This window comes from Falco peregrinus, chromosome 14, assembly GCF_023634155.1.
Source record: "Falco peregrinus isolate bFalPer1 chromosome 14, bFalPer1.pri, whole genome shotgun sequence".
NCBI classification, from domain to species: domain Eukaryota; kingdom Metazoa; phylum Chordata; class Aves; order Falconiformes; family Falconidae; genus Falco; species Falco peregrinus.
The window spans coordinates 12856846-12868958 of record NC_073734.1 but is presented as its reverse complement, the minus strand read 5'-3'; the positions used below and the strand labels follow the sequence as shown (position 1 = coordinate 12868958).

The following is a 12113-nucleotide window of genomic DNA, read 5'->3' as shown; positions in this document are numbered from 1 at the left end:
AATGGGGAAAAAAAAAAACAAAAACAAAAAACAAAAACCAGAATTACCTGTACTTAAATTATTCTACTATAGCATAATGGAAGTTTCTATGAAATGAAGGTAAAAAAATCAAAGCATTCCTTGATCTGAAATAGATGCATCATTTGAAGATCTTAAGCAGCATTTTTGTTAATGAAATTCCAAGAAAAACAGTGCTGTAAGTAGGGAGAGGTGAGTCTATTCAAAATAAAGGATGAAGAGACACACACTTGATTTTAAATTCTCATTTATTTGTCAAAGAAATTAAGATACATTAAATAGATTTTCTGCAATACCAGTTTGTATTACTAGTAAAGTTACATTCATAATAGGTAAAACCATTGCATTTTGTAATGATTGTTTCCTTTAGCATCTGCTGTATCAGAATCTCACATCTCAAACAACACAGAATTAGCCCTCACAACATTTCTGTGAGGTAGGTCAGGGTTACGCTCATTTTATGAGAGGAAACTGAGGAATGGATAGTTTTAGGTCAGATTACCAGAAAAACCGTAGAAAAGCTGTGTCTAGAATTCTAGTCTTCCATTCCTTGTACAGTGCTTCACATCTAGTGTCTTTCTCCCTTTCTGAAAAAGGAGAACTGCCCATAGTAGCTGTTCTTCCCACCCACCCCACCCCCAGCTTTTCTTTACATTGTACATCTTTGATTTCTCCATTTAAGCTGATGAAAATTGATAAACACCAGCAATTTCTATCTGAACTATACAGATAAAGTAGAACATTTGAACCCAGAACTAAGGTAGCTGAAAATACCCTGACTGCAGGTAGATACAGGTAATATCACCGTATTTAGTACCAGAGACACGAGCCTGAGTTTTGTCACTCAGCTGCAGAAGCAGTAATACTAGCACATGGATTTTCTAAAGCAACTTTCTTTTCAAGAGGTAAAAGGCCTCAGGACTGATGAAACCGTGTATCTGCAGGGGGTATCCCTCACAGACTGCCGTAGGGAGGGGATGATTTGTGCAGCAAAGCACACTCAGTGTAGTCAAGGTCTAGCCATGTTACATCCCTCAAACAGATATCTACTTTTTTTTAGGACAGACAACAAAGGAGGTCGTATTGCAGAGCAAATCACTTAATTGAGGTAGAATTTGAACAATTGAGAACCACAGCACACATACCTGAATTGCTATGGATGTTCTTTTCAACAAAACTGACAAGGGCATTATAGTTCTGTATGCTGCATGGGCTAAAAGAACATGTCTGAACAACACGGTGCAATAAAATGACCTGCTTTTAAACACAGCATTTACATTGCTATTTAAATTACTTATAAAATAGAATCTTAGAACAGTAACCTTAGAATATATGTCTGTAGTTTTCATACCAGTGCCTACTTGAGGCAAGAAAATAACTTTTCATGTGTACTGTGTGTATCAACAGACAGCAAGAATACAATGAAAGCAATCTTTAAATCAGACAGAGCTCAGCAAATGCCAACAAGAGATCGGTAAGGAAAAATTAAGTCCAAAGTGTCCCAAATTCTTGACTACCATTTTATCATGTATCACGTGAGACAATTAGAAGTTGTGGCCATCAGTACTAGTAGATCACTACATAATTTCCCATTTTATATTAAGTGGGATTTTGATTTTATCTTAATTTTTAGAGTTACACGCCTTGGAGAACACTCTAGTTTACTTAACTATCCCTTATGTTAAAAAGCACTAGTTAAAAAGATCCCATTTCTCAAAAGAATGAGCAATTAAAAAAATACAAAATCAGAAGATTGTCCCCCTCCAAGCAGAGTATTCATGGAAATGGCTATCATCTATCAGTTCCATGAGTGATCTGATGACCAGAGTTTCTGTTTATAGTATCTCAGATGTGGAAGCTCTTGGATCTTAGGGCCGTTATCATTTTTCTTCAGGCCTTGAAGGAAGCTTGGACTATTCGCCCCTTAAGAGGCTGAGGGGGGCGAAAATTATTCACCATTTGGATCCTCTGGTCTTCCTCACTGGTGAAGAGGAGCATGCGGAATTTCTCCAGCTGTAAATTCAGGTGAAAACTTACTGCTTAAGAGAACAATCAATACTAAAAAAGGGCCAAAAGGAAGTATTCAATACATTTTAATCTGTTAATAGAACAGGTTCAAGCAAAGATCCTAGAAATCATTAACAGAAAAATACAGAAACGTGATTATTGAAAAGGCTTATTATTATTCACAGGTTAATGGCCTTTTGACTTAGCCCCATTGCAAGTCAGAACAGTCACTGGCTGTTTATCCAGTGTTGAATCCTACAAGAACTGAAGGAGTATCAAAAGTTTACCTGTTTCTCAGAAATTCTGATGGGTTCTTTCAGCACTATCCATGTTACGCTCTCATTAAGGGGTGGTGTTGTCAAAGAACCAAGGTATGTCCAATAATCTAGACTCAAAGGCAGGAGACATTTGGGGTTGAAGTTTCTGAATTGAGCTTTTGTTCCCTGTGGGCGAAAAAAAAAACCAACTTGAAATGTATCTTTTTACTTCTAATTGTAAGTTAAAAAAACTTTGAAAGAGAAAAAAATGCTAAAATAGTATTAAAAAGTAGGGCAAAGGGAAAAGTCTTTAAAGGTTTAGCTGCCTTATAAGAACTGTTATCCAAGAGTAGCATGGCAAATGTGATGTCTGCTGCTGGCTTCCTGCACTTTGAGTTCTTGCCCCATTGCCTCTACCAAAGTTCAGTTCTTGTCACAAAAGATCTAAAAATAACGCAGGAAGTGTATTCTGTATACAGTGTTCAGTGCACGCTACAGATAATATGGAGAATTCCTTGTCTCATTGCTTGCTGTTTTCTATTCTTCCCATCTATTTCAGTAGAAAACTTAAACTATTGAAAACTTGGCCTCAAACAGTTATTGTCTGCTAGGACAAATACTGGCTTTGAAGAAACCAAGTGTTCAAGTCTAAAATTACAGGAACGTGAATCAACCGAGACCAGTAGAAACAGAAGGAGGTGCTGTCTGCGGTAGTGATTGCCTTATGGTGCAAGATTTTTCAGCCTGTAAGAGTATCTGAAAGGTACTTAGTCGCTCAGAAAACAGTCTAATTGTCTGTAAAATTGCTTACAAGGAACAGAATGAGCAGCGTATCCCCAGTGGCAAACCTGCAGACCTTCTATCACTACAACTAAGGGATAACCATTTCTTTCCTGCAAGTGGAAGAAATCACTTAGATATCGAAGTGTCATTTAGTGTGTCTGCAGCCTACATACTGCTGTGTAACTGCCTTCTTTTCCCATCTTTCACAAGCCTATACTGAGGAGTGAGAAATAAAATGCCCACTCAGGTATTAGATACGCTTTATTTTGCATATTAGTACTTGTGCACGCTCTAGAATACATTAACCTCATGTAAATCCAGAAAGGGCAACATTTGCAGTGGTCCAATGAGTCTGCACTTGAGAAAGTACAGCAGGTATCAATGTCCAGCAAAGCTCTTTGATACATCTGGTAAAAGACAACCTTGAGGCATCACTGTAAGAAGAAACTAGCTCAGGACTTCATTAAGATTGTCCCCTGACAGAGCTTTGCAGCAGAAGATAGTCAGCCAGCTTTGGTTTGTTCAAGGCTATGCTCAATGGGAAAGGGTCATGAGCCTGCAGGGTCATGGAGCTTTTGATTTTAGGTACTCTGGGCAAAGCAGAAACTCTGAATGGCCAGTGTGGTCAGCACAGCCTTGGGAGGCACCTGGAATTGGACAAGTAAGATGGACCTTGGAGGGGAAGAGGAGAATACAAGTACAGCAATGTTCTAATGACAGGAGGATTTGTAGTGGGTGATTTTCCATTTTTGTCTCAAACTTGTACATGAGCTTGTTTTTTAAAGGATATCCCAGATACAATTAAAAATAGTTAAGCTCTTTAACTTACTTTAAATTTTACCATGTACAAAGCATCAGTCAGCCTGTTCATACTGGCAAGTTCTTTCCCAATCTAAAACAATGGAGCAGACAGGTTAAATAAGAATGGCAATAATTACGACTTGAATAGCTGTTTCCTTATCTGAATCTCAACATTCCTACTGAAGTAAGTTTAACAGCAATTTGCAGTGAGTTACTGCTTCCAACAAGTCATCTGTTTTCCTTAAGCACATCTTAAATATGTGGCTTGATTCTCCAACACTTGACAGCATTTTCATCATGTAAACATGCTATTTTTATGATTCTTACCTCCAAGAAAACAGCAACTACTGCCAAGCCATCTGGAGCTGCTGCTGCTTCTCCAAATGTTGCATATTTTCTGGCATTCCAGTGAACTAAGTGGAGCTTTAAGGAAAAATAAATAAGAATTAAACAGATTAGTGATAGGAGATATGGACAAAGGTGGTTTCATGTTAACAGGCACTAACAGCCATTCATAACAGAATGTAGGTTTTGTTCTAAAGGATCTTTGGAAAGATGAGCAAATTCAGTTTTGGACCAGTCCATAAGCACGGGCAGACACCACACAGTTTTCATGTATCAGCCTGCATTGGGTTTGTGTGGCTGTGTGGAGGGCTGTGTTCGCGGGGGCACAGGGTGGCTTCTGTGGGAAGGTGCCAGCAGCTTCCCCCGTGCCCGATGGAGCCGATGCCAGCCGGCTCCCAGCCGGACCCGCTGCTGGCCAAGGCCGAGCCCGGCAGCGACGCTGGCAGCGCCTCTGGGATAACGGGTTTCAAAAGGGGGAAAGTTCCTGCGCAAGAGCAGCTGCAGGGGGAGAGGGGAGGGAGCCCGTGGGAGAGCAACAGCCCTGCAGCCCCCCAGGCCAGGGCAGGAGGGGGCCGGGGGGGCTCCAGGCGCCGGAGCCCGTGGGGAAGCCCCCGGCGAGGCAGGCTGTGCCCCCAGCCCCGGGGGGTAACGGGGAGCAGACCCCCACCCGCAGCCCCTGGGACCCCAGGCCGGGGCAGGGGCAGCGTGTGAGGGGCAGGAGCGGCAGCGACAGCGTGTGCGGGACTGACCCCAGCCCCATTCCCCGTCCCCCTGCCCCGCTGCGGGGAGGAGGGAGAGACATCGGGAGCCAAGCTGAGCCTGGGGAGGGGGGGAGGGGAGGGGGGAAGCTGTTCTTAACACTCGGGTTAGTTCTCGTTACCCTGATCCCGTTTGATTGGTAACAAATTCAGCTGATCTCCCCGAGTCGAGTCCGTTCTGCCCGTGCTGCTGTGTGGCGAGTGATCTCCCTGCCCTTGCCTCCATCCATGGGCTTTTTGGCACATTTTGTCTCCCCTGTCCAGTTGAAGAGCAGGGTGACAGAGCAGCTTTGGTGAGCAGCTGGCCCCCACCAGGCTCAGCCCACCACACAGCCTTAATTTGAAACAAATTGGGCATTAACCCACGACCTAACTTCCCTAGCAGCATCCCATGCAGCACTATGCTCCAGCACGCGCTGGATGCTATGCTACTGCAGTATTTGGGATAGACTGTGCTGCGAAAGGCCTGAGCCTTGTCCGAGCTCTGCAGAACTTCCTCGGGAGCCCCCAGATGAAGCCATTTCTAAACTGTGGATGGCACCAGCTCATTAAAGTCTGTGCTGACCTAACCATGGTGGGTAAGCAATCAGAATCCTTACTTGCATCCAGTCCCCGCTGCAGATGAGGTCATTTGTCAACATCATTTGCATGAATTAATCCCACCAGTAAAAACATGTCATTACCTCACAGGGAAAAGATTTGCCGTCAACTGTATGCTCTGATCCCTCGCTGTGCTTAGTCCCCCAGTGAAAGTGAAACTGCTTTAGGCGGAATGGATTCTCAAAGGGACCACCGCTGATAGCTAGGCAAGGGGAAAAAGAGAAATAAATAAGAAGAAAAGAGGGAAAAGCTTAAGCGTTCCAGCTTTTTAGCTTCCTGTTAGTAAAACTAACCGCTGTTGGCCCAACAGTGAAGAAAAGCCAGCAGCCTCTCCCAGTTGCCAACGTGAAAGAGATGCATCATCCAAACATTTAGAAGGGTTGGATTTCTTCATGAGAAGCACCTGAATTCATGTAAAAATATAAGTTAAAAACATTGAGTGGCTACTTGTACAGAATTTTGTAGCTTTTTTGAAGGAGAATTTGACATATGAAGATGTGGTAGCCATTGTTAGAGTTATACTTTTCCTATTAAACACAATAAATCCATGTTGAATATTAAAAAATATCACAATTTGAAACTTGTGTACCTAAAATACTTTTGACAGTGCTACTTGAGATTTTGTGAGAAAGAATGTAGATACCTTCAACATCAGGTAGACACTACAGCTAAGTATTTCCTCTTTAGTGTATCTCTACTTCCAGTGGAGGTTATCTATATTCTGTTTCCTCCAAATACCCGATCCTATAAAAAAGGTAATATAATAGCTTGTACTTTACATGACACCATTCAGAATCTGAAATCACCTTATAAAGGTGAGGAAATGCTACAGAGAACTTCATACATCATTTAGAAATAACACCTAAGAACAGATGAATGTTTAAGATGCCACCTATAAAAGATACTTTATCAACACCACCAGTAATTCTTCTGTACTTTTATATGGCACTAAATCAAATAAATTCTGCTCAGACATGAAAACCTGATAAAATTCTTATAGTAAGAGAATTAAAATTACATTTAGTATCTGTAAAGCACTTATCCTCTGTGTAGTCCGTAACATTTTATTTAAGAGAATTAAAGCTGGGACTGACAGTGCTACCACAGATGGCCTTTACACAGGAAACTTGCCATGCCAAAGCAAAGGTATTAGTATTAATTAAGAATATAACTATCTCCTAGTATGTTCTTCTGAACTTAGCAATGGAATGCAACACCTGTCTCAAATATTATTTCAAGAAATCTAGCTATCGTGGGCTACTGTCAAAATTCTGTTATGCCATTTATGCAGAGCTGTGAGTCACTAGATCTGTTTCAACACAACTAAAGACACTTTAAACCATGTTTTCCACTGCTAGCAGTCATCTTCCTTGAAAGTGTTATTAAAACAAGCCATGTGCTTTGTGTAGAAAGGGGATAGATCTCCATTCCTGCAAGTGCTCTGAGCCCATCTCTCTCAATACAGAGTAATAGATGATGATCTTAAACTTCTGAAGCTGAATAAAAGTTCACTGTTACATAGATACAGTTCAGCTTAGAATTGTGCAGAAGTAGTTAGCAAGTTAAGAAAATACCTGCAGGTATATTTTACAAATATTCTTTGTAGGGTGGCATGCTTAATGGATCTGTGTAGTAAGATTTTGGAAAATACATATCCAGCCTTCTTTTCAAATCTGGTTAAGATGCTTGAAAACCTGAACTGTTCAGTTGGGCAGTTTTAAATTCATTCCAGAAGAGAAATTGTAAAATGAAATGGCTAGAATTTTAGCCCCCAGCCCTTATTTCAAAGGGTTACCAGCACAGACAAGTCACTTCACAGAACAAGTAACTTGTTTTGACTACCTAGGACAGATATCCTGTTTAGCTAGAATCAATAAACACACATAAACGGAAGATGAAATCATCTGATAGCTTTGAAAATTGTTCAGAGGGGGTTTTTAAATGCACTCTTTCCATTTATCAGTTACTTTACCATATCTATTTGAATGTTCTGACCCTACACCCCAGACATAGAAGCATAGAAGTAGAATTAACAGAAGTAATCAATCACTTAAAGCATTAGTATTCTTTGCCAAGGACTAAGAGGCAAGAAAAATAAACAGCTGCAGATAGTCCAACATCCACAAGCTGCTACCAACTCAGAACTAGCTGAAGATTCTATAATTTCGGAAAAAACTGAACCGCTATGAGGCAGGGAGGAGAGAAGAAAATGATGCAAGGTAACAGTGACTGCTCCAGGTACAACTTGGTGTAGTGACTATGATTATGACGATTATGCTGTATGACCTAATCTCCGCTAATCCTCTTCTCTTCCCTACCCCTGTGGATGGAAACTGGGCAGTGAGCCAGACAGAACTGGCATAGTGTGTTAGCATCTTTGACTTGGATGATCATGGAAACGGGCAGTAAGGAGCGTACATACATCCTCTGCAGGCTGGATGTGGTCTAGAAGTGCTGGAGAGATGCATGGATGCCCTGTCTAGCAAACTGACAATCCCAATTGAAAAGGGAAGCACTGCAAGCAAACTTCTGATTGTCCCCGATGCAAAGGCTTTTCCTAACAGAGAAACACTGTTCTGCTGTGCAGCGCTGCCACGCTAGAGACTCTACTGAAGACAGGAAACGCGAGGCTCAATTATGCATCATATAGTGTACAGCATGTACTTAATTGTTTCCCCTCACTAAGTCACAAAATGGTATTCTGAGTTAGTTGGCTGTGTGTTAGTCTCACCTGCCTTGTCATCAGTATCTTCAAACTCAACCATAACTGAATGGCCGTTGTTGGAGATGCTGAGAGACGTACATGAGTCATAGGAGATAATAAGTGGCTTCAGCTTAGGGTCATAAACTGCTTTTGCAGGAACTATGTCAATAGGTGATTGGCGGTTCCCTTGGGCAACAGGATAAGATTTGTGCCACTCTGAAGGTCCTTCAAAAAGAAAGAAAGGAAAGCACCATTATTTTCTTCCTACTATACCCAAAATAATCATTACAGGTTTTCATGAGGCTTGGAGTAAAGCTTGCTGAGCAGGAGTGGCTTGAAATATTTGGTATCTGAGAAGTTCATTTAAATTCTATGCTGGTGTGTTTTTATTAGCACAGACAGGCTGCAACAAGATGGGGGGGGATTCAAATGTCTTGTACGAAACACTGAGGGAAGCACAGCACATCAACAGACTGCTGTATCCGCAGTTACTTGTGCCACTGATTTTCTGCAGAGTTTGAAATTACATTGCAAAGGTATCTGAAGACCTTCCAAGGTGGGTGCAGTGTGAACATACTTGCATGCACACATACACTCCCCCAAAGAAACAGCATTTAATTCTTCCTGGGGAAGATGGTGTAAAAGCTCCAGTGATTCAAATTAGATGCAGATGACTCAATCTCTTAGATACTGACTATGCAGTTATTTTTAAAACCATTTTATGATTGCAGTAAATCTTTGAGGCAGCTTCATTCTTCACTCATGCCCATTATGGTATCTCTACCCTGAGCAAAGGGTACAGTGCAGTAATTAACATTTTTGGACTTCCTGACCTCAACGGAGTGGGGAAGAAAGGCCAATTTAATAGCACAGCTCTCTGCTGCCAGAGTTGGAACATTGTCATGCTGCTTGAGATAACAAAACCTTATCTGCATCAAAGAATTACTTATTCTTATGACTTCTTTTTCTACTTTGGTATGGTGGTGCAAGAAGCAATTAAATTCTTCTACTGCTTACGTTGATGAATTATTAACAGTAACAATTTTACTTTAAGATTCCCAACAAGCACATTTCTAATTGTAGCATTCTCACATACTTTGACAAATGGAAACTTTGTTAATCAAGCACAGGTATTTACCCTCCTTGAGTTTATGTAACAAAACAGTCATCTATTATACTCTTTCCTTTGGAATTTTCTGAAAAGCTAAGCTTATAAAAGAATATCTTCTCTCAGCCTGCCTATAAAGCAGATTTAGGATGTAAATGCTGTTACACAAGCTTAGGCAATATAATTTGTCTTACAAGCTCTGTAAGAGTATACATGGCTTTGTTACTACTACCTATATGCCCAAATGCGTCACTATCTGCTAGCACTAGCCAGCTTCACTTAGCATTCAAGTTGCTGTTAATGGAGCGACTGGCTCCTGAAGGTTACGCAAAATACTTGTTGGACACTCAGGAGCTAAAATAACTGCTGTCAAAAGAGAGAGGCTCCTGAAAGTTATGCAAAAGACAGTCTTATTGGGCAAGACAAGTCACTCATCCAGCCTTCCCTGTAAAGGATACAGGTACTATAGAACACTGTTGTAGGAATCTTTCAGTAGCTTCACATATCCTCTCGCTCTGTGACACACATTCTTGGAGGTGGGAAGCCAAGGAGGATGACTAAATTAAAAACTGTCAAATCAGAAAGCATAAGTTGTTCTGTAAGAGGTCTCTGATACTGATCTGTACAATTTATTGATGTTCTAGAAATATGCAGCATATAACTTATTTTATTCACTTCTATGGAAGCCTAGATATCACATTTCAACTGCTACACAGGATCAGAAGATGTATTACTGCTCTGCTAAATCTTTGCTTTAAAGAATTGCTTCTGGCGAGACAGACACAGTTAATCCTTTTCGTAACAGCTTTTTGGAAGAGGACCCATCTGTATTATCTGCAGCCTGAAAAAAACCCCTCTCAGTACTGCTTCCCTCAGTCCAGGAACATTGATTGCGACAACGAAAGGCAGCAGCCGTAAGTTTGTGCATCTTTTGGTGCCACTTTCTGGGTGCTATTTATTATCAGTAAAGTAATTAATTACCTGCTATATATATATATATTTGATGCTTGCAGACATCAAAACGCAGGCAGCTCTGCAGGGCTCAGACAACAGTTCTAGAAAGAAAATGAGTGGGGGAAGACAGAGAGATGCAGCACGGAAATGCTATAACCTACCGTCATCCTGCCCATATCCCCAACTGTGGTGGCCAGTCATTATAGGGGAGCTGCACCCTGCTTTGCTCTCAGCTCTTTGATCAGGGCACTGCTGCTTACCTGCATTTATAATGGCTCACCGTGGGATCGGGTCAGCCCCTTAAAGATACAGAGCAACCAAAGCAATTCCCGCAGGACAGGGAACGCACCCGCGCTCCTCCTGCTCCCAGCTTTGCTGCTGCTGCTGCTCACTGATTGCTAATTCAGCACAGGAGAAGGAAAACGTAAAACTGAGAAAACTGAAGTCCCAGGACTTAGACAGGAACCAGGACTGTCCAGGTGGCATGTGGATCAAATTTAGGAAAAAGTAGTATTACTTTGCCATTCTGCATCACAAGGAAGCAAGAGCTGTAACCTGCTCTGAGCACCAGGGCACAGTGATGTGTGCAGATTGCAGCGGGAACTGCCCTTCTGGCTTCTGTGTGCTGCAGGGAGAAACATCGCTGCCTCTTCTCTTAAACACTCCCTCCAGCTGCAAAAAATGAATATTTCGACCTCATTTGTAATTCAGACTTCAGAATCAGTGCTTTGATGAGATGGAGAACATTCTCACCTCAGAAAAAAATGACCTGTGCTACTTTTAAACAAGGTAAAAGTCACATCAATTAAGGATAAATTAGTAATCAGATATTTTTTCTTTTTAACTCTAAAGAAACTTTTTAAAAAGGCAAGAATAAAAGTGTGGTGATATTAGGGAACAGAACACAGCAGACTCTAGAGAAAGGAGCAGGTCTGTGAAGCTTCAGTTACCCGCTATGATCCAGTAGTTGCCTGCACCCTGCTAAACCCATGAAGGGGCTACAACGAGATACCCTGTCTGCAGCTGTAAAATGCCTTAAGATATCTTTGTGGCAAGAAATATAGCTCCTTGGTAGTAATTTTGTTAGATCTGAGGAAGTGCTCTCTGTCAAGGCTACATTTTATAAACATATTGATTTTTGTGAAGTCAATAGCACACAGAAATAGGGATTCGGCTATTATGCAATCAAGAAAATGGAAGAAAAAAAATCAATGAAAGCATTTTATGCAACTTTTCTGTTGTGGTACTGCCTTGTAAGAATTTATTTCCTTTTCCAGGAGGTTTCCACAGGAGTCAGCTATAAAACCTTTGGGATTCACTGATACAAGCTAAATCACTCAATAAGGGAAGAAACTGCTGTAAAGGTGCCCACAGAACAGCTCTGCAATGACGTACTCAGGTCAACTTCTCAATTTATTTCTGTTAAACTACTGTGAACTACTCAGGTGCCTGCACAGGCGTGACACGGGCACAGGCACTGGCACTGTGGGTATGTCTGGGGCAGTCAGCACACACAGGTCCTCGTGGTGACCCCAACACTGGCAGGAGGACAGCAGCACTGCCATCGGGTTACAGTACTTTGCTGTTTAGTAGGACAAAGGAGCTGCAAGAGGTGGTGATGCTTTGGTTCTTATTCTTGCATGCCTCTGTGCTGTGTTTGTAGGCAGGGAAGCCAGATGCGAAGAGAGTCAGTCAGATGCAAATAGTCAGAAAAGCTGTTCTAGACGGTGGGGAAAAGTACCAAAAAATGCCAACTTCCCAGTGAAAAGAAGAAATGG

At 41.6% G+C, this 12113-nt stretch overlaps 1 protein-coding gene across 2 annotated transcripts; it reads right to left on the bottom strand.

Moving 5' to 3' along the window:
* Positions 1-267: 267 nt before the first annotated feature.
* CA7 (carbonic anhydrase 7) lies at positions 268-10571 on the bottom strand. 2 transcript variants are annotated; one of them, XM_005229354.4, is made up of 7 exons: positions 10497-10571; positions 8301-8498; positions 5653-5771; positions 4194-4289; positions 3895-3957; positions 2313-2468; positions 268-2031 (listed from the first exon to the last, which is right to left on the bottom strand). In XM_005229354.4, the coding sequence occupies exons 1-7, from the start codon at positions 10534-10536 to the stop codon at positions 1909-1911; spliced, it is 795 nt and encodes a 264-aa protein (XP_005229411.1). In that variant the 5' UTR covers positions 10537-10571; the 3' UTR covers positions 268-1908. The 2 variants fall into 2 exon arrangements, with proteins under 2 accessions (XP_005229411.1, XP_027640157.1); XM_027784356.2 differs by lacking the exon at positions 3895-3957.
* Between the last annotated feature and the right edge of the window lie 1542 nt (positions 10572-12113).

Bases quoted from the DNA above. Each gene is read 5' to 3' on its own strand.
- CA7 (XM_005229354.4), bottom strand. From the start codon at position 10,536: ATGACTGGCCACCACAGTTGGGGATATGGGCAGGATGACG. The intron at 4,290-5,652 runs GTAATGACATGT...TTTTCCTTAAAG, and splicing joins GCAAATCTTTTCCCTGTGAG to CTCCACTTAGTTCACTGGAA. The intron at 2,469-3,894 runs GTAAGTTAAAGA...TTTCGCCCACAG, and splicing joins TGTACATGGTAAAATTTAAA to GGAACAAAAGCTCAATTCAG.